Raw genomic sequence first — 27,841 nt, forward strand, 5'->3', positions numbered from 1 at the left:
AGGGGGAGGGGGTGATCACATGCGCGGAAGTGGGGTGCATAGAATTATGGGTGTGGGCAACCGTGCACGCGACCCTCCTTACCCACCCGCCTCCTGGCACGCGATGGCAAAAAAGGTTCTAGAGTCTGTTCTAGAGTCTCAACATCTTTTGCATTGTGGGATGACCAAAAGTGAGATGCAGTACTCTAGGTGGGGGTCTCGAGAAAGACGCCTTTCTTAAGAATCCAGGAAGCAGAGACAAAACTCTCGGCACCAAACGAAAAGCCTTCAGGTATATTTCTTTATTCAACAAGGTTCATAATTCTTCTTTTTTTAAAAAAAATATAGAGTTAGCTCATTCTTACAATGGCATTTACAGATTCCGTTAAATAATTGGGACAGGGAAGGCATAAATAGTCCACAGCTCGGGGCTACATCGATGTTTTTAACACCAGCCTATTTTTAAGAGGCCCTCGATGGTTTGTGCAAAGTTTTCGAAGTTTAGAAGTGCAATCCTATATGCGGTGAATTTCTGGCCGCAGCCTAAAACATGAGATTCAGACTTGCTACGTAGGTAAACCGAAGCACGTACGGTTTAGAACCTGGTAGACAAAAGTTAAAAAGATTCGCGCTGTGCTGTACACATGGGAATGAACCCTTTTAAAAAATAACCTTTATTTGGGTTATCCAGGCCGCCCCACCGCAATGAACACATCCTCGTTTTAAAAGTGTAGTACCGCGATTTCAACGGCGTTTTACACACAAGGGGAAAAAGGGTGAAAATGGCTTGTTTAGGAATTCTTGCAAGGAATTCCAGCAGCAGCAACAGCGTGATCTTCAGCAACTAGGAAAGTGTGCATAAATGGAGATTAAGAGAAGAAAGAAAAAAAATGGTACAGCAACATTTTCAGAGGTCCAGCTGAAATCTGGGCTTTTTAAACAAAAAAATATCTACTAACCCTGTCCCAAACCTGGATGAGAAAGAAAACGTCAAAGAAAACAGATCGATGACAACTTACATTGACAGTGAATTTTTATTTTTTTATTTTTTTGGTTTATGTACACCGTTCACTGCCCTGAGTGGTTGTGAGTAGCCTGTCCCAATAGTTACCCTGTGGTTAGAAATGCTTTGGGAGCTTAAATTTGTAACCGTTGTCTATAGACATTGAATTACCTGAGCCTACAAAAAAAAAAAAAAATAAATGCTGGAAAGCGCCTTTTAAAAAGCATTCGATCCTTGCCTAAGTACAAGTGGCTTCTTAAAGAGCCAGAAACATATAGTCTCACTACTAACAAGGACAATCTTAATACATATAGTGCAAAACAATCCTGGACTTAGTTATGGCACATATGTTCCCCCCCCCAAATATCCCCTTAAAAATTCCTGTGCAAACTTTGCTAGACCCTTGGCTTGGCCAGTGGAGAGGAATCCACACTGAGTTGTCTACAATCTGGAGCTGCCAGTTGACCAAGTCTTGAAACACAACCCAGATTCTTTAGACTCTTGATAGCAAAGCCAGAAGGACATTTTACAGATCTCCAAGTTCCTGCAAAACCTACTGAAGTTGGCTTCCTTAAGACTCCCCCACAAGATCTTAGCCAAGACCAGAGAATCCCAGCAAAGGGTGGCTGGAAAAACTGGAAGCTCATCCTACAACCTTTCCCAAAACCACGGAACCGTCAAATGCCTTCTCAGAGGAAACTCGGGAGATCCTGTACAGATGAGGTCTCCTCCTTGGGTCAAAAACAATGGAGCTTTTCCAGAAGTAGGGGAAGGAAGGAAAATGAAAAAGAAGAGGAAAGAATGGCTCCCAGTCATGGTCCCACTGGATGAGGATGTGATGTTTTTGATGATTAAAAAGGTAAAAAGTTTCTTTCAAGTTGAGGCCAACTTGTGATGCTTACAGAGATACGTCCATAGAGCTTCCTCAAAAACATTGCCATTGTCTTCTTCTGGAAGGTTTTCCAACTTCCCCTCTAGCCTAGCCCCTTGATATTCTCCCATCCAAGGACTAACCAGGTTTGATCCTGCTTAGCTTCTGAGCCCAGTGCTGTCCCTTAGTTTGGATCACAGACACCGAATAAGTTCTAATTGGCCTCTCTGTTCCTAGTTACCATTCCAGGGTCTCCACTGGAGTATTCACAAAGGGCTGGGCCTTAATTCTTTAAATTCAGGGGGAGCTTAACTTCCTCATCCTATCGTGGGCAGCGTCTAAAAAAAGCAACGGAGAGCAACATTAAACGTCAGAAGGCACGGATCCCAGAATGCATGGCTTCTCCTGAAATCCCTAGCTAAGGGATGAATGAATCGTAAACACAGGTGTGGTTGTTCAAAGCTACCTGCCTCTTTAGCGGACAACAAGACAGGACCTAAATTAAGGCTACTTGCGCACGAGCTCGTAACGAAAAAAAAAACACCTTTTAAAGTGCATAGGAAGTGCAACTTGGCAAGGCTACAGATCCATTTTTGGAACAATGATACCCTCCCTCTCCACTCCTTCCCCGGTACCCGCACAATTTTATCAAGCAAGCCTGCAAAAAATTGAAACTCTGATCTCTCCCCCCCTCCCCCACCCCAACTCCAGTGTAAATGAAAAAAGCCTTATTTCTACTGGTGCAGGCGTCCATGGTCAGTGTCAATCAAACCCTGATTAGCTTCTGGGCTAATCGGCCATGGTCTAATGATATGGTATCCTGACATTTTGCCAGCGACCGCGGCTGGCATTTTCACAGGCAAAGTCATGCATTCCCAAAGACATTTCTTAGCAGCTCATGGGCCAGCAAGCATCAACTGACTTGAGCTCTCGTAATTGAAACGAGTTAATCTCTAATTGGACTTTGTCAGTCCCGAAAAGTCAGTTTCTGATGAGTTGTTTTGGAGATTATCAGTCATCTAGGTCACGGTTGTCCCAAAGGTGTGTTTTCAAGAGACAACTGGACACTTCCTTGGGGTTTGCCTTGAAGACGTTTCATTTCTCATCCAACTGAAGAAGATGGGAAGAGAAACATTTTCAAGGGAAAAATCAAGAAAGTCCAGTAAATTGCCTTTGGGAAAAAGCACCTTTGGGATGTCCATGGAGATTCTCTGTCCTCCAGGTCCTGGTTGTCCCAAAGGTGCTTTTTTCAAGAGGCAACTGGACTTTCTGGTTGTTTCTTTTGAAGACGTTTCGCTTCTCATCCAGAACTGAATAAGTTTCTTGCATGAGAAGCGAAACATCTTCAAAAGAAAAATCAGAAAGTCCAGTTGCCTCTTGAAAAAAAGCACCTTTGGGCCATTTCTGATGGGTCCTTCATCCAGGTGGATTGGTAATTGGTCTCATTAGGAGATGTTTCAAAGGAGCTAATGTTTGATTGGCAGTCTTTGGATGATACCAGAGAGGTTATCAGAAGACCACATTAGACCATGGCCTATTAAACCCTGAACCATGATTGGAAAAGTCATGCCATAAACCATTCTCCAAGGAACTTTTCTCCTGCTGGACTGATGCTTCCTTCGATATCTTCCATCGAAGGCGCTCCCATACCAAGAATGGACCATGTGGATCCCCACGCCTTGCACAATCTAGTTCCCATCGTAGTTCCATAAAACATTTTCGGTGGGGAAAATAGAAGATGGTTTGGCAAGATTTGGCAAAATCAGGTGCTTTTTAGCCTGGTGACTTTAAGATGTGCGGACATCAAGAATCCCCTAGTTAGGGGAATTATAAAGAGAGCATCTAATCAGTGCAACTTGTTGTTTGAATGCTATTTTCCAAAAGCAAAGGGAGGAAAAAAAACCTCCATATCAATGAAGAAAAAAACAACAACTCAGGAATATAACAATCTCACATTAACTAAGATGGAAGCCAATAAATGGTTTTGTACACCATCGAGAGTTGCCAATGCTTGCAATGCCGTGAAAGTATTGAACGCATGAAAGAAATGCTCTTAAAGCTATAGAAATGGTTTAAAATATTGGGAGCAATCAATGATGGATGTCACAGGAGTTGTCCCACAGAATAACAGAACTAGTCTCTTTCCATAGCATCCAAGACTTGGTTCCTATCAGCCATGATTCTTATGATTAAATTAATTTTTCTCTGGTCAAACCTGATACTCCCTTTAGGGATATTTATGGCCAGGACAACAATGGAGGTGATAAAATACAATGTCCCACCCACCCCTTTTTATATATATATAAAAAATGCAGATTTAGCTTCTTGGCACAGGATCTTAGCAAACCATCTTCATTCCCAGTCTGAACAAGCAAGCATGCTTATAAACCTCATATCTTACAGACCAAACCATAATTCATGCATCCAGACTTGGCCAAAAGAAGCCATTCTCATAGGCACATCAGCTATATCCAGTGGTGGGATTTTGCTGGCTCTACCCGGTTCAGGCAAACTGGTAGCTGCAGCTGCTGGAGGCTCCGCCCACCCACCCAGATGTCATCACGTCCTTTTTTTAATGCTCTGCGCATGCGCAGAAGGTCCTGCGCATGCGCAGAGGTCACACACGTGGACTTGGTCGCTCACATTTGCGAACCGGTAGCTAAGATAAATCAATACCACCCCTGGCTATGCCCAGTGGCAAGTCACCGATATGGCTTGCTTGGGCTGGACGTTACGTCCTCTCATTCAAGTAGGTTTCTTTTTCAAGTCTTGATCAGTTCAGTTATCGTCCTCCAAATAAAATCAAAGAGAAGGAGGAGGACGAGGAAGAAAGAGGAGGAAGAAGGGAGAGGAGAGAGTACGTTAGAAAGGAAGAAGGTTTGATACTATTGCTAAGTGCTAATTTCTTGGAGTACATTAGGAGGGAGAGGAAGGAGAAGGATGCAAGCGAGATGAGAAGGAGAAGAATGGAAGGGAGATGAGAAGGCTGGAAGGGAGACAAGAAGGAGAAGAATTGAAGGGAGACAAGAAGGAGAAAGCGAAGGATGGAAGGGAGATGAGAAGGAGAAGCATTGAAGACAAGAAGGAGAAAGAGAAGGGTGGAAGGGAGTCAAGAAGGAGGAGAATTGAAGGGAGACAAGAAGGAGAAAGCGAAGGATGGAAGGGAGATGAGAAGGAGAAGCACTGAAGACAAGAAGGAGAAAGAGAAGGATGGAAGGAGATGAGAAGGAGAAGAATTGAAGGAGACAAGAAGGAGAAAGAGAAGGGTGGAAGGGAGTCAAGAAGGAGGAGAATTGAAGGGAGACAAGAAGGAGAAAGCGAAGGATGGAAGGGAGATGAGAAGGAGAAGCACTGAAGACAAGAAGGAGAAAGAGAAGGGTGGAAGGGAGTCAAGAAGGAGGAGAATTGAAGGGAGACAAGAAGGAGAAAGAGAAGGATGGAAGGGAGATGAGAAGGAGAAGCATTGAAGACAAGAAGGAGAAGGATGGAAGGGAGAGAAAGAGGAGGAGGAAGAGAAGAGAAAAGAGGAGACAAGAGAAGAAAGAGTGCCTAACGCTATTGCTAAATATTAACTTCCTGGAACATAATTAGATTATTAATCTCTTCGCATCCTCTGCTTTAGTTTAGCAAAAAGTCAGGTTTCTTCTAAGCAAGCAAGCAAAGCAGTGCCCAGGCTTCCAAAATCCTGCGCATGCCAAGGCCGAAAAGAGTTCAGATGAGCAAGTCACTTGTCCTCACAGGAATACCTGTGACTCTTGGGCTCCGAAATCTACAGTCTCCGAGGATTAGCTGCAGGCTGCTGGTGGGCACCCAGCCTTCTTTGCTTCGATTGAGGTTTTTGACCAACCTTTCAGATAAAGGGAAGGAAGGAGACGGTGAAGATGAAACAAGCCAGAAAAGGCTCTCTGTAAAGCCGTAGTAGAACACTCTCACGCTTCTTCTTGCCTATTTTTACGCAGACCAGAAATTGGACCTCTGGAGCACCTACCACTGACCCTCTCCATCTTCATGCATGAGCTGAATGACGTCGCCGTTCTTCACCAGAAGTTCATCTGAGTCTCTCTTCTTGCAATCTGCTAAGGCTTTATATTTTCCTGGAGACTAAAGCACGAACAATAAATATCAGCAATATAACCCTCCACCTTAAAATGTACCGTTCTAACTTCAAAATCGGCTCTTCGGAGTGATCCAAAACCAGTCCAAACCATGGTACAGAATGCCCCTCGTCTAGGGGTGAAATGCCCCTGGTCCAGTAGCAATGGAGGCAGGTGGTTCGGAGAACCGGTAGCAAAAATCCCTGCCCCCGCTTGCCCAGCTGAGCCGCGCGATCATCAGAGGTTTTTTTTTTCACTTTTAAAAGCATTTTTCTTCAGCCAAAAAAAAATGCTTTTAAAAGTAAAAAAAAAAGTCTCTTGATTGCACGGCTCAGCTGGGATCGTCAGAGCCTTTTAAAAGCATCTTTTCTGCAACCTCTTTGGCCAAAGAGTTTGTAAAAAAATGCTTTTAAAAGGCCCTGACGATCCTAGCTGAGTTGCCCGATCGTCAGAGCCTTCGGTAGAAAAAATGCTTTTAAAAGGCTCTGATGATCCCAGCTGAGTTGCCTGATCATCAGAGGCTTTTTTTTTCTTTTAAAGGCAAAAAAAAATGCTTTTAAAAGAAAAGAAAAGCCTCTGATGATCAGGCAGCTCAACTGGGATCATCCGAGCCTTTTAAAAGCATTATTTCTACAACCTCTTCGGCCAAAGAGGTTGTAGAAAAAATGCTTTTAAAAGTAAAAAAAAAAAAAAGTTGGCCACTCCCACCCAGTCACATTACCACTCCCACCAAGCCACGCCCACAGAACTGGTAGTAACAAATTTTACATTTCACCACTGCTCCACCTTAAAAAGGTACCGTTCTAACTTCAAAATCGGCTCTTTGAAGGGATCCAAAACCAGCCCAAACCGTGGTACAGCATGTGGTCCAACAGCGGTCCAACTTTTCCAAGTTGGATCATTTCCATGTTAGACGGTTTTGCCTAGTTCTAGGTTAGGACAACCTTCTTCAACCTGTTGCTTTGAAGTTGTGTTGGCCTACAATTCCCAGTGTCTATTCCACCCAATCTCCCCACTAACCAGTTGGTTGCCATCTTCTTCTTCGGTGTCAGAGCAGGTTGAGAAGTAATGGTGGCTGGACCACTCTTCGAGACCTTCACAAATTTCTAGTGAATGGGACATACCTGCCCAAGCTGCATGAGAAGAGAAGAAATAATCCTCGTTTTAAGATGCCAAGCTACTGAAAGGCTCACCTCTTTCCGTGACTTTGCTCCTAGGATCAACTTGAGCATCACAGGTCAGTCAAAGGAAATATGGTTGGACGAGGGATGTTTTTGTGATGCTACCTCAATTTTAGAATTTCTTTCCAGGAAAGGGAAACAAGTTCCACCTCTGAATCCTTAACAGGTGTCCAATTCCTTCCTTCCATTTGATTTGCAACCAGGGGTGAAATCCAGCAGGTTCTGACAGGTTCTGGAGAACCGGTAGTGGAAATTTTGAGCAGTTTGGAGAACCGGCAAATACCAACTCTGGCTGGCTCCAGACTGGGGAGGGAATGGGGATTTTGTACTATCCTTCCCCTGGAGTGGGGTGGGAATGTAGATTTTGCAGTATCCTTCCCCTGCCACGCCCACCAAGCCACGCCCACAGAACCAGTAGTAAAAACCACTGTTTGCAACCTCCATATTTTCCTCTTCTCCAGTTTTTCTTATTGTTTGCCTCTAAATGTGCTAAAGGGATTGGGAAAACTTTGGATTCATGGGAAGACATGGAGGTCATGTTGTTTCTTAGTTGTTTATTATCCGTTTTCCCTGCTTGCTGAAGCTTGCTTTGATAGAATGCTATCAAAGTACTCTTCTTTGTCTTTGACAATCTTTGCAACCAGAAGCTACAATAGGCACCCCGTGGCTGAACACGATGTTCTACAGCAGGAATCTCCAAATTTGGCAACTTTTAAGACTTCTGGACTTCAGCTTCCCAGAATTCCCCAGCCAACATGGCTGTCTGGGGAATTCTGGGAAGTTGAAGTCCACAAGTATGAAAGTTGCCATGTTTGAAGACTCCTGAACTAGAGGATAGGTTCCATTTTTCCTTGAGCTTCATAAGTTTTCCAAAAAATGCTAACCCCCACCCCAAAATTTCCATTGTGCCTCCTGTTGTTGACATCCTCCCCAAACCAGAGTACCATCCCCAAATCCCCAAAGATGATCAGTCAAAAAAAAAAGAAAGAAAAGACAAAGAAGAAGGAAAAAAGAAAAATGTAGAGGGATACCTACATTTGCTAGGTTTGTTCTGAGAAGAGGAAGCTAAGTTCTCCACAGCTACAGGGCTGGTACGTTCAGCATCATTCTCCTCTGAGCTTACAGAAGCTCTGGGCTTTTTCCTGGAAGCACATAAAGTCCATTCAGGAGTGGTGCAGTGGCCTAGAGGTGGAGCTCTCACCTCACATTCAGGAGGCTGTGAGTTCGATCCTAGGTAGAGGCTGATATTTCTGTTGTGGTCCGCCAGCAGCCTGTGGAGCTAGCAGCGGAGTTGGACAGTGAGGAGGCTGGGGAGGACTATGGGCTAGTCCTGGAGTCAGGGGAAGGCCCGGACGAAGGCTCTGTGTCAGAGGCAGAGATGGGACCAGGGCCATCTGGGAGTGAAGCGCAGAGTCCAGAGCCTCCAGAGATGGACAGCAGAGAGACAGAGGAACAGGAGGAGCCTGTTCCTAGTGCACGCATGTGAAGAGCTGCCAGAAGGCAAGAGCAGCTAAAGCAAAAAGGACAACTCAGGAGTAAGGCTAGGAGATGGCTGGCCCCTCCCATAAGGCTTAAAAGAACAGCAAAGGCTCTTGGGCTCTTTGTAGGAAAACAACATTGCTAAATCTGTTTCGAGTCGGCGTCTCTTGTTTCTGAACTTTGTAGAGTTTTACCAAGAAAGGCCTTTGGCAGGGTGCCAAAGAAGATAAAGGTTTGTGATAAGCCCGAAGGACTTTTTCTGAAGGACTTGGTTTGGAATTAATTTGGACTAAGCTGAGAATCAATTAATTCTCAGCTGTTATAATAAAATATGTTTGTTTAGGACTGATTGTGTCTGGTAATACTTGGGCCTAGGTCACAACAATTTATCTCTGGGCACAATGAGAATATATCTGCTGAATATAACTCCGCATTGGTGACAGGAAAGGCATCTGGCCAGTAAACACTCAGCTTCGTTCAGTTGCCCGATTTTACCCTGTGAGGGATTATGGGAGTCACTAAACGATGAACAACAACACAAAGTCCATTCAGGAGATCAGAAGGAATGAGACCCAGGTTAAAACCTTGGCTTGGCATCTTTTACAGAACAGACATAATTCACGTTTCTTGGGTCAAAATGGACCATAACACAATTAGCTCTGGGTTGTAGGTTTTTTTTCCCCCCAGATTTTGAGATCCAGGACTCCGTTTAAAAAATGGAACAATTTAAAAATCAATCGAGAGGCAAAATATGCCCATTATTAAATTTCCCAGGCAAAAATGCATAAATATTGAAATCTCCTTTTTTTGATGGGCAGTGGTGGGGCGGGGAGAGGGGAGAGGGAAGCATTTTATAATCCCAAATGTTCCGGCCCAACGGGAGTGTATTTCATTCTGAGCAATTTGGGACATTTGCATAAGGACTTCATTATGCAAATGGAAGAAACGATGCCATTTGCATCATTTATGGAAGGAAGTCACCCTGGAAGTCTGTCATTTAGATAATCATGTCCTTAGGCCAATAATAGTAATTAGCATGGAATATTGGTTTGTTCCACGCTGTTTCCATTAAACTGAAGCCCTGATAAAAGTTTCATTGCCCTGGAATTGATGGCATGTGAAAATAATGACTTTACAAGTTGGGATTTTTTTTTAAAAAAAAGTCAGAATGATATGGAAATTCAATGGGAGTGATTTATGAAAAAAAACATAAATTATCCAAAGATTGCTTGGTTTTGTTTTTTTGTTTTGTTTCCCTGACTTACCCATCACTCAACGGAGGAGAAAGTTGAATTGTATCAGTACACAAAGGTGACATTTGCTTCTCATCTGTGAATACGATACAACATTGTGTTAGTTCCACAGCTTTTCCTTACCAAACGTTCTCATGGTTAGAAATGGGGAAATTTTTCAGTATCCAGATCTGGGAAGACAATCCTAGATTAGATCTTTTGGTTTGTTATAGAACATACAGTAAAATTGTGGGAACCTTTTGGGAAAAGTGTATTTTCTAAACCTAGCGAATAACACGACTTTTTTGGGGGAGTAGTACTATAAAATTATATATCAGTGGAAAGATAGTTTAATCAGGAATGTAATGCAATCACTTTTATGAAGGATTTGCTTTTAGAATAGCAATTAACAGTGTAAAGAAGAAAAGTGAAACACAGAAAAAACGAGATATACAAAAATTATCACCATAGAAAAAAATGAGATATACAAAAATTATCACCATAGAAAAAAATGAGATATACAAAAATTATCACCATATCAGTTAATCCCTTAGTTGGGTAACCTTTATCTTGAATTATGGCCTTACAACATCTTCCTATGGAGTGAACCTAGTCTTTTAGTTCTGCAGCTGTTCTAAGGTGAAACCAAGATTGAATGATGGCTTCTATTAACTGGGTTTTATTGGTGGGTCACTTCTGACTAATAAGTTTCTTTTTAGTTGGCTCCATCGATTTTCAATTGGGTGAAGGTCTGGGCTATTCCCAAGCCATTCCAGCAGTGGAATAGAATTATCTAGAAACTCCAAGAAAAAAGTGGTTTCACAAAAGGCCCCCACTATTAAGGGCAGGATTTAATTTTTAGTTTTCCAAAAATAGACACGCGCTTCCTGGTTCAGACTCTGGAGTCCAAAATCATCCAGGTTTTGTCTTGAGGAGTTTCTAAATTAGAATACCTTACCTTTGATAAGCTGTTGCTGCTTGAACAAAATCTTTCGGATTTCATTTAACCAGGCCATCTTCAGGTCAAAGGTTTGCGCCTAAGAGGAGACGGTAAGATCTAAAATCAAAATTCCTCTTTAGAGGTCAAGTGATGAAAACTCATTCAACTTTATAGAACTTAATTAGCAAAATTTCACATCGTGCCAGCTTTATTTATTTATTTCATCCTATGGACGGCCAAGAACTTGCTGGTCCTCCTCCAGTAGGCGAAAATTTGGGGTTCGGTTTCAGAAATTTCAGATCCTTGTCCCTCAATGTTAAACGTTCCAGGAAGACTACCTGCACAACGTAGACTTCTTCTCGGCCGCTGTACCAGATCTCAAACTTGCGAGGGTCTCCCTTCACGTTTTCCGTGATCCCAACAGCATTCATCTAAAAGAAGGAAGACATTCACATGCAGAACTTGAATGAACAGCTTTAGCGGCTCATCACCATCCTGTGTGACCTTCCCAGCAATCTAGCTTTTATTTTTATTTATTTTTTATTTTAAAAAATGACTACGGACCAGGGATGGGATTCAAAAATTTTAGCAACGGTTCTCTGCCTGGTTGCTGGGTGAGCGTGGCCATGGTGGATGTGGCCTACTCAGCCTCCTGCACCATGGCAGGGAGGGGGGCGTTTTTGCCCTCCCCAGGCTCCAGAGGCTTTCCTTGAGGTTCTTCTTCTTCTTCTTCCTTGAGGTTCTTCTTCTTCTTCTTCTTCTTCTTCCTCCTCCTCCTCCTCCTCCCTCCTCCTCCTCCTTCTTCTTCCTCCTCCTCCCCTCCTCCTCCTCCTCCTTCTTCTTCTTCCTCCTCCTCCTCCCCTCCTCCTCCTTCCTCCTTCCTCCTCCTCTCCTTCTTCTTCCTTTTTCTTCTTCCTCCTCCTCCTCCTCCTCCTCCTTCCTTCTTCTTCTTCCTCCTCCTCCCCTCCTCCTCCTCCTTCTTCCTCCTCCTCCTCCTCCTCCTCCTCCTCCCCTCCTCCTCCTCCTCCTCCTCCTCCTTCTTCTTCCTTCTTCTTCTTCTTCCTCCTCCTCCCCCCCCTCCTCCTCCTCCTAGCTGCTTCATTGCATCCCAACCCTTGAATGTCGAGCCAGATAAACAAGGCTCCCTGTAAATATGAACAGTTCGCACCAAAACATCGCAGGCAAGAGGATGGGAGACATTAAACAAAAGGGACCATCTGGGCAACCGTCTGTTGTCTCTTTCTCCTCTGCTTTGGACGTCACTTTCAGCCACTATAATAGATGGTCTTGGGACAGCCTTGGCCAATCACAAGGTTGTCTCTGCAAATGAGTTTTCCAGGCACGGCTGGATAAACAAATCAGACTCTCAGCTGGAGGTATCTGACGGAGCTACAGACGTGTCCAGATGCCAAGAACAGCCAGGCAAAAAGAAAAAAAAAACACCAGAAAAAACCATCAATCCTGTCCTCTTTCCAAGAAAGGACTTTCAGGTTTTTGCTGACCGATCGAGCAGGAAAAACGATGCATTGGAGAGCAAAGCCAGAGCAAAGGAGGGGAAGGTGAGACAGGAAGCAAAATGGCACAGGCTTTTGCCTCCAACCTTGAGAAGGGTTTTTCCATAATAATATTAACAAGTCAGTTGTGATTTGATGTCAACGCCTTATTTTACTGCAGCAGAGACAGTTGGAATTCAATGTTTCTTTTTTCTTTTTTTCTTATCCTCTTCTCTTCTCTTCCCCCTCTTCCACCCCACCATTTTTCCCTATTTACTTTCCTATTTTGTACCTTATTTCATTTTATATATATAAAAAAACATCTTTTTAAAAAATCTAACACCGCCACTCTGGAGTTGATGCTGCCTATCCTACTGCTGGAAATAGAACCGGGATGGCAGGAAGCAGGGGTGAAATGCTTCCGGTTTGGACCGGAACGCCTGATCTGGTAGCGATGAAGGCGGGTGGTTTGGAGAACCGGTATCAATAATAATAATAATAATAATAATAATAATAATAATAATAATAATAATAATAATAATAATAATAATAATAATAATAATATTTTAATTTGTATACCGCCCTTCTCCCGAAGGACTCAGGGCGGTGAACAAACAAATAAAATACAAACACAAACACATACAATATTAGCAAAAATCCCTGCCACCCCCAACTCATGCCCAGCTGAGCCTTGCGATCATCAGAGGTCTATTTTTTTTTAACTTTTAAAAGCATTTTTTCTTTGGCCAAAAAAATTCTTTTAAAAATAAAATAAAAAGTAAAAAAAAGAGCCTCTGATGATATAATCTTTTTGTGTGATACCTATGTATATTGTTGTGACAAATAAATAAATAAAATAAAAAATAAATGATCGCACGGCTCAGCTGGGATCATCAGAGTCTTTTAAAAGCATTTTTTTTACAACCTCTTCAGCCGAAGAGATTGTAGAAAAAATGCTTTTAAAAGGCTCTGATGATCCCAGCTGAATTGCCTGATCGTCAGAGGCTTTTAAAAGCATTTTTTACAACCTCTTGTAGAAAAAATGCTTTTAAAAGCAAAAAAAAAAAAAAGTTGGCCACGCCCACCCAGTCAGATTACATCCTCCCACAAGCCACGCCCACAGAACCGGTAGTTAGTAACAAATTTTACATTTCACCCCTGGCCAGAAGTTGCCCGTATCCGAACGCTCGGCGTTTCCTTACTTTCAGAAAGTGCTTGAAGCTGTAGGACGACCTCTTGTCGTAGCTGTCGCAGTGCTCTTCTCTTTTCTTACAGAAGACCAGGGCCTTCTCGTAGAGGAACAGGTGCCTCTGCATGGGCTTGAAGCGAGCCAGGTCCTTCATCTTCGTCGGGCCCTTCCGGTGGCCCACCCACACGCTGAAGGATCCCTGCATCAAGACTTTGCCAAGCTCACCGAGGTCTCCCTGGAAGGAAGGGGAAAGGTTGCTTTGCAAGGCTGAGCTTTCCTTTGAGACTCCTCGTTTGCAGAAAACAGACCGTTGCAAGAATTTAAAAATATGATTGTAAAAAATATGATTTTGGCAACAGAGTCTGGAATGCCTTACCTGATTCCAGAGTCTGGAATGCCCTACCTGAGGGTTCCAGAGTCTGGAACATTCATTCCAGAGTCTGGAATGCCCTACCTGATTCAGTTGTCTCAGCTGAAAATTTTCACAGTTTCAGTCACAAATTGACTTCCGTGGACCTCACTTCATACTTAAGTGGTCAGTAGAGGAGGTGTGCATAAGTGCACTAACATGCCTATCGTCCCTGTCATTCAGTGGTGAAATCCCAATTGTTTTACTACCGGTTCTGTCGGCGTGGCTTGGTGGGCGTGGTGTGGCTTGGTGGGCGTGGCAGGGGAAGGATACTGCAATATCCCCATTCCCACCCCACTCCTGGGGGAAAGATACTGCAAAATGTCCATTCCCACCCCACTCTGGGGCCAGCCAGAAGACTGGGATTATCTGGAGATCCCTCTCCTACCGAATAGAGATGTCTCTCGTCTGAGAAAAACCTTACATCGTAGCCAGTGATGGAAATCTGATGCATGGAATCATTGACGGACTTGACCAAATCCAGCATGGCAACTAAAGCTTCTTGCAGTTCCTGTACACCTTCACAGCTCGTGCTGTACTTCAGCAGCTCCTGCAAATTATAAACAAAAAAAACAAAAAACAAAAATAGAGTTGGTTAATTCTTTTCCCAAAGATGTAATTCTGAAACAAAAAAAAAATTCAAGGGAATTTCCAGTAGATTCCAGAATCCTCCAGAAAGTAGGAAGAAGGTTCAACGTGGAGCCCCTTTTACAGATCTCAGCCAAGCGTCTGCATACCTTGAGAAGCAGCTGGTACTTGGTTAACCTCTGCACCGGTTTGAGCAAGTACGAATCCAGACTGAGCTTGTGTTCTAGCTTCTTCTGGCATTCCTGCAGGAGAAGCGCAACTTATTGTCCATTGGGAACATGGACACGCAGCCAGGTCTGACACCTGAAGTCAACAGAACTCTTAAGACAAAACTTGAGGGGATGGGCCTGTGGTCGAAACTCAGGATTAAATAAGAGTGGGTACCAAATAAACATTTAGCAGCTTCAATGTGTTTGCATTCCATGAGTCCAATTTCTAAAATGCTTCGAAATGCCTCCAGTTATTTATTTATTCAGTTGCCCATCTTAAACAAATGAACCTCGGTGGCTCACAATGATCAATTAATTGATTATGGGCCGTCAGATTGCTGTCGATTTTTGGAGGCCAAATACATTTCTTCCATGATCCTCTGTCCCTAACAGCAGTTAACATTGGCAGGGACACACCCTCGGGCAGACACAAAATAAATACAATAAACAATTGTCTGTTGGGATAAAATCTCCATCACCATCAATAAATCTGTCTCAATGTATCCATTTCACAGGTTCCAAATGATGCTTTGACTTCCCCATCCAGAAACATAGAAAGGGGAGGAACAACATTTTTCCCCACAAATATATTTGAAACATTCAACTTCTCAATCCACAGAACAGAGTTTTCTACCCTTCTCTCTCTCTCTGTGTCTCTCTATCTGTCTCTGTCTGTCTGTCTGTCTCTCTCTCTCTCTCTTTCTCTTTGTCTCTGTCTCTCCTCTCTCTCTCTCTCTCTGTCTCTGTCTCTCCTCTCTCTCTTTCTCTCGTTCTCTTTCTCTCTCCCCCCTCTCTGTCTCTGTGTATCTGTCTCTCTCTCTGTCTCTCTGTCTCTCTCTCTCTCTCTCTCTCTTTCTCTCTGTCTCTCCTCTCTCTCTCTCTCTCTGTCTCTGTCTCTCCTCTCTCTCTGTTTCTCTGTCTCTGTCTCTCTCTCTTTCTCTCGTTCTCTTTCTCTCTCCCCCCTCTCTGTCTCTGTGTATCTGTCTCTGTCTCTGTCTGTCTGTCTGTCTGTCTGTCTCTCTCTCTCTCTCACACACACACAAATGCCTTGCAACTTAACGGTTGAGGTATGCATGCAAACTTTTGAAGCATTGGCATTTCATTTCCCAGAATGTCTCAGGGCCCCCCTAAAATAAAGGGGACCGCTCTCGAAACTCAGTTACCATTCCACCCACATTCTCACCAGATTCAACCATGGAAAGTCTAAAAATGGAATTCCACTTATTGCACTCACAATACCTGGAAAAAGAGGCTCTCGGCATATTGCCGCCAGAGAGATTCTGACTGGGGTTTATTCTGACAATACTTCTCATACATCTGAAAATCCTCCCGCTGCAGAAGGGAATATAAAAAACATAAAGACAAAAAGAAAACTGACGTCTAAGTTCAAAGCCTGCAAGGGAGCTTATAGAGCTAGCCAATCGCAGAAATGTCAACAGTGTCCCTGAGCCCTTCTGGATCTACTGGTTTTCCAGCCGTGGCGTAAGGGGACCACAATCTGTTTGAAAAAGGTGCTTACAAACCTTTTCCAAGAAGCAGCACCCAACTCTCTCTGGAGCTTCAAGGCAGCTCTCCAGGTGATGGAGGAAGATACTGCACATAAGGGAAAAAAGGAGGATGGGGAATAGGTCAATTTCCATAAGGAAAATATTAGACTGTGCAGAAATGAATAGATTAACGTTAGCAATTAAGGAGAAAGAGCAAACTGAATACTATATGACAGGGGAAGTATTTTATCAACGGTTGGAAAATAAAAATGGGAGTTTGGAAATGAGGGAGACCAAAAATAAGTAGAAAATATATTAAGATAAGAGATATAAATAAAACGAAAATTGTTAGTATATGGATGAAGGGAATAATGATATTTGATGTCGATAGGGTATTATGACCAAAAGATACTTAGGAAGAAAATGGAGAGTTTTACAATATTTAAATGTTTAATATATTTAATATATTATAATATTAATGTGAATGTGAAAGATGTGATAAACGATGGAACAATGTAACACAGAGACATTTGTTCCTAGATGGTATGCTCCCTAAGGAAAGATGGGACGTTTTATCTTTGTTTTTTAAAAAATAAAAAAAAACTTTTTTTTAAAAAAAGGGAGAGAATAGATCAATTTCCTGAATCGATGGTGAAGTCAAAGGAAAAACTTCTTTTGTATAAAAAACTTTTTCTTTTTTCTTTTCTTATACACATATTGTAAATGTACATTCTCTTGTCCATAAATAATCGTACATATTTTTTCTGAAGAAAGATAAAGAAGATATCTTTATCACAAAGATAAAACATTTTAATTTACATTTGGGGTTGCTCTTCTAATTTTTCTTTCCCTTCATTTCACAACAAGCCTTCTTCTCCTCTTTTCCCTCCCTCCCTCCTCGCCTCTCCTACTTTCTTCCTCCTCCCCTCCTTCCTCCTTTCCCTTCCTCTCCTCCGCTCCTCCCTTCTTTTCCTCCTTTCGCACCTTCTCCCCTACTCTTCTCCCCTATCCCAGGGGTCTGCAAACTTGGCTCTTTTAAGACTTGTGGACTTCAATTCCCAGAGCTCCTCAGCCAGCTTTGCTCTTCAACTCTGGGAGTTGAAGTCCACAAGTCTTAAAAGAGCCAAGTTTGCAGACCCCAGCCCGATCCTATCTTCCTCTCCTTCCCCAAGTCAAAGGAAAAACTTGAAGAACGTGACCGCTTACTTGTTGTGGAAGTCATAAATCTCAGGCATGTTTCCAAAGAGAACATCTCTATAGCTTCTCAAAAGGGGCGGTAAGAGGAAGGCCATGGTGGGGTTGTCCATCTCCGCTCGGTACCCCTGCCAACAGCATCACCCAATTTAGCATTTAGTGGTAAAATGGTGGTAGACTTTAGGAGAAACCCTTCCATACTTCCACCTCTCACAATACTAGACAACACAGTATCAACAGTAGAAACCTTCAAATTTCTGGGTTCTATCATATCGCAAGATCTCAAATGGACAGCTAACATCAAAAACATCATTAAAAAAGGACAACAAAGAATGTTCTTTCTGCGCCAACTCAGTAAGCTCAAACTGTCCAAGGAGCTGCTGATTCAGTTCTACAGAGGAATTATTGAGTCTGTCATTTGCACCTCTATAACTGTCTGGTTCGGTTCTGCAACCCAACAAGAAAAACACAGACTTCAGAGGATAATTAGAACTGCAGAAAAAATAATTGCTACCAACCTGCCTTCCATTGAGGACCTGTATACTGCACGAATCAGGAAGAGGGCCGTGAAAATATTTATAGACCCCTCGCATCCTGGACATAAACTGTTTCAACTACTATCCTCAAAACGACGCTATAGAGCACTGCACACCAGAACAATTAGACACAAGAACAGTTTTTTCCGGAAGGCCATCACTCTGCTAAACAAATAATTCCATCAACACTGTCAAACTATTTACTGAATCTGCACTACTATTAATCGTTTCATAGTTCCCATCACCAATCTCTTTCCACTTATGACTGTATGACTATAACTTGTTGCTGGCAATCCTTATGATTTATATTGATATATTGATCATCAATTGTGTTGTAAATGTTGTACCTTGATGAACGTATCTTTTCTTTTATGTACACTGAGAGCATCTGCACCAAGACAAATTCCTTGTGTGTCCAATCACACTTGGCCAATAAATTCTATTCTTATTCTTATTCTCTTAGGCAACCTTAATATTGAATATCCTGAGCCAAAAAGCAGCATTAGGACACAACCTTTTTCAGCGCTAGGATATCTGGCTTCATGGCATTTAACATTTCTTTTCTTTTTTCGTACCTTCTTAAGAGCCCGTGGAACCATTCCAAGAGATCAAATTTTCCTTGGCTACGTCAAATACACTAAGAGAAGTCCACGTTGATAGCTGGCTGCCTCAGAAATGGGCACATAATTCAGATTGTTCCACTCCACTGGCAAATATTTGCACTGCCTCTCTTTTGATCTGCAGCCAAGACTTAGCATCTCCCTAAAATCCCTGATCTCTTGCTTGACAGTTTCCAGCGTTTGGCAATCAAATTCATTTTGACTTTGGTAAGCCAAAGTCAAGGCCTCTTTGGAAGAGTAGATTAAATAAAAGAGAATATTTGTAGCTGAGGGTTGAAATGAAATGATCTTTGGTGCTCTATGAGCTTGGTGGTGTTCTTGAAGACATTTCCTACCCTCAAAACGGACGCTATAGAGCACTGCTCACCAGAACAACTAGACACAAGAACAGTTTTTTCCCGAAGGCCATCACTCTGCTAAACAAATAATTCCATCAACACTGTCAAACTATTTACTGAATCTGCACTACTATTAATCTTCTCATCGTTCCCATCACCAATCTCTTTCCATTTATGACTGTATGACTATAACTTGTTGCTGGCAATCCTTATGATTTATATTGATATATTGATCATCAATTGTGTTGTAAATGTTGTACCTTGATGAACGTATCTTTTCTTTTATGTACACTGAGAGCATCTGCACCAAGACAAATTCCTTGTGTGTCCAATCACACTTGGCCAATAAATTCTATTCTTATTCTTCTTCTCTTAGGCAACCTTAATATTGAATATCCTGAGCCAAAAAGCAGCATTAGGACACAACCTTTTTCAGCGCTAGGATATCTGGCTTCATGGCGTTTAACATTTCTTTTCTTTTTTCCTTTTTAAATCCAAAAGTACCTTCTTAAGAGCCCGTGGAACCATTCCAAGAGATCAAATTTTCCTTGGCTATGTCAAATACACTAAGAGAAGTCCACGTTGATAGCTGGCTGCCTCAGAAACGGGCACATAATTCAGATTGTTCCGCTCCACTGGCAAATATTTGCACTGCCTCTCTTTTGATCTGCAGCCAAGACTTAGCATCTCCCTAAAATCCCTGATCTCTTGCTTGACAGTTTCCAGTGTTTGGCAATCAAATTCATTTTGACTTTGGTAAGCCAAAGTCAAGTCCTCTTTGGAAGAGTAGATTAAATAAAAGAGAATATTTGTAGCTGAGGGTTGAAATGAAATGATCTTTGGTGCTCTATGAGCTTGGTTATGTTCTTGCCGACATTTCCTCAAAACGGACGCTATAGAGCACTGCTCACCAGAACAACTAGACACAAGAACAGTTTTTTCCCGAACGCCATCACTCTGCTAAACAAAATAATTTCCTCAACACTGCATTACTATTACTGTTAATCTTCCTATCACCCATCTCCTCCCATCCAAGAAGCTTCTTCAGTTGAAGAACTAAACTGAAGGACTTGAAGAACTTCAACTAAAGAAGCTTCATGGATGAGAAGCAAAACATCTTCAAAGAAAAACGAAGTCCAGTTGCCTTTTGAAAAAGCACTTTTGGGTATGGTTGCCAAGTTGTTTTACAGTTTATCTGGGTAAATGGGAAAAATCAATGGAGGATGGGCACAGAAGTAGAATAGGAACACTAGATACATTTAAAGGAGCAATACGATTGGCCCTAGAGTTGGGGCGATCTTATGTTTGTAAAAAAAATAATCGAATCAATAAATACTCACCATCAAAACTGTGAAAAGTTCCTCAACATACACTCGTTCGGTTTGTATCAGTTCGTGGATGACGTGGCTGGAATGAAACCAAACCCGAAAGCATCAACAGATGGCTCTACAACTATTTCACAAAATCAACAACAAAACAAGAAGAGGGGTCCGTGGTGCTCGCTGAGCTTAGTTGTTTTCTGGCAGACATTTCGTGACCCAAACTAGGTAACATCATCAGTGCTGGTCCTCATGATATGCGGTCCCTGTGACTAGCACTCATGATGTTACCGAGTTTGGGACATGAAACATCTGCAAGAAAACAACCAAGCTCACAGGGGCCTAAGGACCCCACAGACTTTTCTCCTCAGTGGTGGGATTCAAGTAATTTAACAACCAGTTCTCTGCCATAATGATTTCTTCCAACAACCAGTTTACCAAACTGCTCAGAAAGTTAACAACCAGTTCTCCCGAAGTGGTGCAAACTGGCTGAATCTCACCACTGTTTCTCCCCCTCCTCCTCTCCTCCTCCTCCTCCTCCTCCTCCTCCTCCTCCTCCTCCTCCTCCTCCTCCTCCTCTCTCTCTCTCTCTCTCTCTCTCTCTTCCAGAACTGATCACACTACCTCTTTTGGATAATGAAACATCTGCAAGAAAACAGCCAAGCTCAGAGACCATCAAGGACCCTTCATTTCAATCTGAGCTACAGGTACAAATATTCTCCTTTATTGGTAAAACAAGAAGAACGTCTGAATCTGGTTTTTGGTAGAAGCCATGAAAGACTTCAGCCTTCATGCTTATGGTCATATTGGTAGATTTTTTCTCTCTCTCTTATGAATCAAGAGTTTTCAAATATCATAACTAACACGAGCCAAGGCCTTTGTTTCAAGTTTGCTAGGTTGATCTAGCTTTTCTTTTCAGATGAAACAAACTTGATGGGAAGGAGATGAATGGAAAAGCCAACGCACCTTTTCAACATATCTAAGCTGTCTTCACTTTCCGTGATGTAATACTGCAAGGAGTTTCTTTTCTCTTGGTAATTGTGGACGACTTCAATCTGGAGAGGACAGATAGAAATAGAGATAGAAATTGAGCAAATAGCTCGTTCTTTAAGATTACTTGTGCATTCTGCTCTCTGTGGATTCGAATCCTGCCCTTCAGGCAGTGCTTCTCAACCTTTACAATGTGTGGACTTCAACTCCCAGAATTCCCCAGCCAGCACAAAACTTTGTGGTGGCTTCCGCCGGCCTTTCATTGATTGTTATACATATATCGTACCTTGCGGGAATTTTGAGATTTCCTTGAAGTTTTCTTGCCCGGTAGCGAGATATCGAAGGAAAACTTCAAACTGGAATTGAAATCCACACCTTGGACATAAAGATATGGATCATTTCTTGTTTAACTCCTCTCTTTTAAGTAAATTTGGTCATGGCAGGAGGGTGGAGCGCCCCCTCCCACCTCCCGAGGGAATGTTTAAAAGGGAGGGAGGGGAAAGTCATCCAGAAGAAGGTTGAAATAAGAAGAGGACAGGGAAAAAAATCAAACAATTTGAAATGAGTGAAAGAATGAATATATGCGTGTATATGTATGCATATGATCTCTCTTTCTCCTCCCAGGAGTAATCATTCATTCATTCATTCATTCATTCATTCAACCATTCAATCAGTCAGTCAGTCAATCAGCTGATCCATCTGTCTGTCCATCCACCATCCATCCATCCATCCATCCATCCATCCATCCATCCATCCATCTTTCTATCTCTCCTGTCTGTCTGTCTGTCTGTCTGTCTGTCTGTCTGTCTGTCTGTCTGTCTGTCTGTCTATCTATCTATCTATCTATCTATCTATCTATCTATCTATCTATCTATCTATCTATCTATCTATCTATCTATCTATCTATCTATCTATCCCATCTATCAGTCTATCCATCCATCCATCCATCCATCCATCCATCCATCCATCCATCCATCCATCCATCCATCCATCCATCCATCCATCCATCCATCCATCCATCCATCCATCTATCTATCTATCTATCTATCTATCTATCTATCTATCTATCTATCTATCTATCTATCTATCATTTATCTCTCATCTGTCTGTCTATCCATCCATCCATCCATCCATCCATCCATCCATCCATCCATCCATCCATCCATCCATCCATCCATCTATTTATCTATCTATCTATCTATCTATCTATCTATCTATCTATCTATCTATCTATCTATCTATCTATCTATCTATCTATCTATCTATCTATCTATCTATCTATCTATCTATCCTATCATCTATCTAGCTATCTGTCTATCCTTCCATCCATTTTTCTAACCAGTCTATTGTCTCTCCTCTTGAGATATGTGCAACAGAGGCCAGCAGTGATCGACTGATTAAATAAACTTTATATAACTGCTCATCTGCCAAAAGGAACTGTGAAGATCTGAAAACATTCTACCCAGACAATGTGAAGATGGCCGAAGTTCTCTCGGGAGAGCTACCAACCAAATTAGGACAATTACGGACATGCCCCCAGTGAACAGGATCAAGCCCAATCTTTACAAAGGGGACTCTAAAGTTGACACGAGAAACAGAGTCCAACGTGAAATTATTCACTGGGGCAGCTCACCCGGGCAATGAAACATTGAGGCCGATTTTACATAATGGACTCAATGCCTGAACAGAGGTAGGAAGCCACACCAGGAAAGACCTCACCATTCCACCCCACTGGTATTTTTTTTCTAGTTTTAATGTCTATGAAATTAAAACAACAACAACAACAACTTTGATGGAACAAAAAGAGCAGTCTGCAAATGCGTATCTAATTTGCTGTTATTTTAAGGTTGAAATATCAGGTATATAGAAGAAGCACCTGGGATGTAGCAATGGGCAAAAGAGGTAGGGAGAAAAACAGATGCAGAAGAGTGTAAACAGATATGAAGAGAAGATGTCTCATCTTCAAAGTGTGCTGTTGCAAGAATAAAAAAAAGAAGAAGAAGAAGGTACAAATTAGGTCAGGATTAGGAGAGAGACAGGGGGGATGGGGAGATGGGAGGAGAAGCTGGTTGGTGAAGATACAGCAGAAGGCACTGAATTCAGAAATGGGACTGATGGGACTCCACATTCCTCCTCCTTTTCACTTCACGTCCTTGTGGGGCAGGGGTCTCCAAACTTGGCAACTTTAAGACTTGTGGACTTCAACTCCCAGAATTCGTCAGCCAGCTTCTGGGAGTTGAAGTCCACAAGTCTTAAAGTTGCCATGTTTGGAGACCCCTGATGTGGGGTGAAGGAAGCCCTGGAGAACATCCTTCAGAAGACCTTCAATGTATTCTTTTCGAAACATGGCAGAAGACAAGTTTGGAGAAAGGAGGTGCAAAGATGGTGGAGTGATGTCACTGATGTTCACCAATATGGCCTACCAACCTGGATGGATTCTCCCCCATGCAACCCCCCACCCCCAATCCTGATCCTACTTCCCCAAGGTTGCACACTCATTAATGTTTCTGGATGATGGAACATCAAATGCATGTTACCATGTTTGGGGGAAAACAGCGGAGATTTAGACCGGGCTGGGCATTCTGGCCGGGGGGCTACCAGCTGCACTGGACGGACTTGCTTGTCGGCGAGCTTTCTGAAGCAAGCCTGTCGGTTCTCAAACATGCTGCGCACGTTCTCCAACTTAATCTGGACCATCTGTATTCGAGCCTGTAGATCCCCCCCCAAAATAAGAATCGTATAAGCAGCAAGACAGACACAGACTTCAGAGGATAATTGGAACTGCAGAAAAAACAATGGCTACCAACCTGCCTCCCATTGAGGACCTGGATACTGCACGAGTCAAAAAGAGAGCTGGGAAAATATCTACAGACCCCTCGCATCCTGGACATAAACTGTTTCAACTCCTACCCTCAAAATGACGCTATAGAGCACTGCACACCAGAACAACTAGACACAAGTTTTTTCCTGAATGCCATCACTCTGCTAAACAAATAATTCCCTCAACACTGTCAAACTATTTACTAAATCTGCACTACTATTAATCTTCTCATCGTTCCCATCACCCATCTCCTTCCACTTATGACTGTGTGGCTGTAACTTTGTTGCTTTGTATCCTTACGATTTATACTGACTGTTTCCTAGTATGACTCAATTGCTTATTCGTACCCTATGATCATCATTAAGTGTTGTACCTTATGATTCTTGACGAGTGTAGCTTGTCTTTTTATGTGCACTGAGAGCATATGCACCAAAGACAAATTCCTTGTGTGTCCAATCAACCTTGGCCAATAAAGAATTTTATCTATCTATCTATCTATCTATCTATCTATCTATCTATCTATCTATCTATCTATCTATCTATCTATCTATCTATCTACCTACCTACCTACCTACCTACCTACCTACCTACCTACCTACCTACCTACCTACTTACCTATCTAACAATCACAACTGTGTTTTAAATTTCATCAGGCCCAGTTCCAGGGTAGATGAAGGCTGCTGGGACTCAAGGCTGTTGATCTTCCGGGTGCGCTTCAAGGTGTTGGTGACAATCTTTAAAGCGCTCCATGGCATAGGGCCGGGCTATTTACGGGACCGCCTACTGCTACCAAATACCTCTCACCGACCCGTGCGCTCCCACAGAGAGGGACTCCTCAGGGTGCCGTCAGCTAGGCAGTGCCGTCTGGCGACACCCAGGGAAAGGGCCTTCTCTGTGGGGGCTCCCACCCTCTGGGACGAACTCCCCCCTGGACTTCGTCAACCTCCGGACCTCCGAACCTTCGTCATGAGCTTAAACGCACTTATTCATCTGCGCGGGACTGGATTAGATTTTAAAGTTATTGGTTTTAAGGGTTTTTTTATTATTTATATTGTTTTTTAAATTCGGCAATAGAATAAGTTTTTTAATTGTTGTTTTTTAATTTGTATTTATATGTATTTTAACTGCCTGTGAACCGCCCTGAGTCCTTAGGGAGATAGGGCGGTATATAAATTTGAAAAATAAATAAAATTAAATAAATAAAATCTGTCTTTCCAGACTATCGTAATTATTGATATACCAGATGTTGATCAATAGATGCTTTTCATCATTAACTTTCAACTGGTTCAAAGCAGCTACCTAGGACATCTGGAGGAGGTATTTCTTCTGCTTCACCAATGGATAGTGGAAGAGTTAAAGGAGTTGTGTGAAGCAAAACTGGGCAACATCTCCATGGTTGGTAGCTTCTTGAAGGCCCCAGAAGATCTTGGGATGTTGCAAGAGGGACACATTGGAGATTTTTTTTCAGCCCAATTGGGTTTATTTAGGGGTTAAAGAGTTGGAATAGAAGTTGGACAGCTCCCAAGAGGCCCCCTCCCAATCTCAAAGTACTACTTAAAATAGCTGAATCTGGCTATTTTGGCTCCCTCTTTAAATTGATACAATATTGGAAGTGACAAATAGGAAGTCAGAAGGAGACCCTCAGAGAAAGCAGAGGCAAAAATGAGTTCTCAAAATGTTACACCTAATTTCTGCTTTTTGAGTTGTTCCGAATCCTACTTCAATTCTGGGGAGGGGGCTCTCTTCTTTGCTTCTGACCACCAAGATGCAGCTCGTCTGGAAAGGATCTGAGATACACAAATGTTGAAGTTGCTCCACATAGGAGCTACCATGACCTCATATCGAAGGCCATCAAGTTTAACATCCCAGGAGCCTTCAACTGATTGGCTCAATTGGGTGCTTTCAGTCTAACTCAGGAATGCCAATTTCTCCATGGGAGGCAGCCAGTATGCACCTAGGTTTCATTTCTGTAACAGTTGCTCATCATGTTGTTAATGCTTGGAATAAACTACCTGACTCTGTGGTCTCTTCCCAAAATCCCCAAAGCTTCAACCGAAAACTCTCTACTATTGACCTCACCCCATTCCTAAGAGGTCTGTAAGGGGTGTGCATAAGAGCACAAGCGTGCCTACTGTTCCCGTCCTATTGTTTTCTTTTGTTATATCCAATAAATATAGTTATTACATACTCATATATATATGCTTATATATTGTATAGTTATTACTTGCTTATGATTATATATACTGTGTGACAAATAAAAATAAATAAATAAATAAACCTCTACACATACCCTGAGTTCCGGGGTTAAAATGAGATGAAAATTAGAAGATAGGGCTTGAGGATCTATGTTTAAATGCAGCGAAGAGCTCTCAAGGAACTTCTCTATGTCTTGGAGAGCTTTCTGAGCCCCTTCCCGGGACTGGCATTTGTCCAGTGGCTGGTTGGCTAGAAGATACACACCTTCATCACAACATTCCAGGGCCTAACAGACAGGCAAGGTAGATACAGAAGATTTACGAGTAAATCAGAAAGCCCCGAACAATTATCCCATCTCCATCAGCATCTCCAACTATGCATTGGCCTAGAGGTGGAGCTCTCGCCTCACAATCAGGAGGCTATGAGTTCGATCCTAGGTAGAGGCAGATATTTCTCTCTCTGGGAACAATGAGAATATAACTGCTGAACAAAACCTCCACATTGGCGACAGGAAGGACATCTGGCCAGTAAACATTCAGTTCCATTCAGTTGCCCTGACTGTTCTGTTTCCTTTCCCACTTCGGAGCAACGAGCTGGCCTTCAGCCAGTGGATTCGTGGCTCTTATCAATCCTGGCAGAGAAATCGCAGCTGCCTGCCAAAGTTCAAACAAATAACTCACAGAGTAAGACTTTCAGCTCTCTTTGAAACGGTTCAGCTAACTTTTGCTTCCCGTGGAATGAGAGCAGTCCCAAAGCTCCTTATATATCCTGTGGGGTGGGGCTCCTGCCCCACCCTACCCTTTGATGATGCCATCTCTCTAATCTTCTGAAGCGCGGGTCGATCCTAGCTTGATTATTATTATTATCAACTGGGTCTGAAGGCATAGCCTGGGGAAGGGAGGAATCAGGGATGACGGCGTCATTACGTCCTCCGACTGGTCTGGTTCTAGCTCCTGGAGCTGGGCCAAAGGAATCGGTGCTCCCGAGGTAAGCCTTATCGGCCCTTCCCCCTCACTCTTGGAGTCACTTTTGGGCATGGAGCCAGGTTTGGGGACTGGAGTCACAACACTGACTCCACCCCGCAGGGGATTACGTGGTTGTTAACAGGGAGTGGGGGGGAATTGGCATCTCCACCATTTCCTACTGAGGAAGACAAAGGTGGTTGAAGCAATGACTTCATGCATCTACATCCTTGCATTACCTGTTGCAGAGAATTGAGGAGGTCCAACGTTTGCTGGAGCCTGTTGCTTTTCCTTTTGATCTCTTCCAGCAAGATGTCCGAATGGTGGCGTAGTTCGTTGCACTGCTGGCAAATCAGGTTGAGGGCATAATGGTGGCTGGCCGCCATTTGGTGTCCGTGAAGAATCACCACATGAGCTTTAGCTGTTAAATCCTTTTAAAGACCAAGGGAATGGTGGTGGGGAAAATGGGATGGAGTTACGTCAACATCACAAAGCTAGGTCACCTCCCATAACTTTCACCTCTTCCTTTCTCAATCCCATTTCAATGTTTTATCGGACCTTCTCAAAATTATGCTGTCGAAGGAGCCAAATTCAACTCCCAGATCCCTAATTTCTCGACCACAAAGCCACAGCTGTTTGCCACCATCTTTTCCCGAGACAACCTCCCAACGAAGCCAACTCCTCAGAGATTCTGCAGTGGCCTCCAATTCA

General features: G+C 42.8%; 1 protein-coding gene across 1 annotated transcript in view; it reads right to left on the reverse strand.

The window, feature by feature from the left end:
- Nucleotides 1-372: 372 nt before the first annotated feature.
- The window catches only part of MCF2 (MCF.2 cell line derived transforming sequence), a 49,761-nt gene continuing 22,292 nt past the window's right edge, over nucleotides 373-27,841 (reverse strand). The window contains exons 11-30 of the mRNA XM_058154595.1: nucleotides 27,370-27,561; nucleotides 26,263-26,454; nucleotides 23,689-23,860; nucleotides 21,438-21,526; nucleotides 21,128-21,216; nucleotides 20,183-20,249; nucleotides 17,361-17,476; nucleotides 16,191-16,260; nucleotides 15,907-15,999; nucleotides 14,608-14,700; nucleotides 14,295-14,420; nucleotides 13,475-13,696; nucleotides 11,118-11,210; nucleotides 10,798-10,876; nucleotides 9,873-9,936; nucleotides 8,164-8,270; nucleotides 6,968-7,080; nucleotides 5,842-5,954; nucleotides 5,600-5,700; nucleotides 373-2,191 (exon numbers count right to left, since the gene is read on the reverse strand). Coding sequence (XP_058010578.1) covers nucleotides 2,151-2,191; nucleotides 5,600-5,700; nucleotides 5,842-5,954; nucleotides 6,968-7,080; nucleotides 8,164-8,270; nucleotides 9,873-9,936; nucleotides 10,798-10,876; nucleotides 11,118-11,210; nucleotides 13,475-13,696; nucleotides 14,295-14,420; nucleotides 14,608-14,700; nucleotides 15,907-15,999; nucleotides 16,191-16,260; nucleotides 17,361-17,476; nucleotides 20,183-20,249; nucleotides 21,128-21,216; nucleotides 21,438-21,526; nucleotides 23,689-23,860; nucleotides 26,263-26,454; nucleotides 27,370-27,561 — 2,232 coding nt within the window. The 3' untranslated portion in view covers nucleotides 373-2,150. The remainder of the gene's footprint in view (nucleotides 2,192-5,599; nucleotides 5,701-5,841; nucleotides 5,955-6,967; nucleotides 7,081-8,163; nucleotides 8,271-9,872; nucleotides 9,937-10,797; nucleotides 10,877-11,117; nucleotides 11,211-13,474; nucleotides 13,697-14,294; nucleotides 14,421-14,607; nucleotides 14,701-15,906; nucleotides 16,000-16,190; nucleotides 16,261-17,360; nucleotides 17,477-20,182; nucleotides 20,250-21,127; nucleotides 21,217-21,437; nucleotides 21,527-23,688; nucleotides 23,861-26,262; nucleotides 26,455-27,369; nucleotides 27,562-27,841) is intronic.

The sequence above is a fragment of the Ahaetulla prasina genome, chromosome 11, assembly GCF_028640845.1.
Source record: "Ahaetulla prasina isolate Xishuangbanna chromosome 11, ASM2864084v1, whole genome shotgun sequence".
NCBI lineage: Eukaryota > Metazoa > Chordata > Lepidosauria > Squamata > Colubridae > Ahaetulla > Ahaetulla prasina.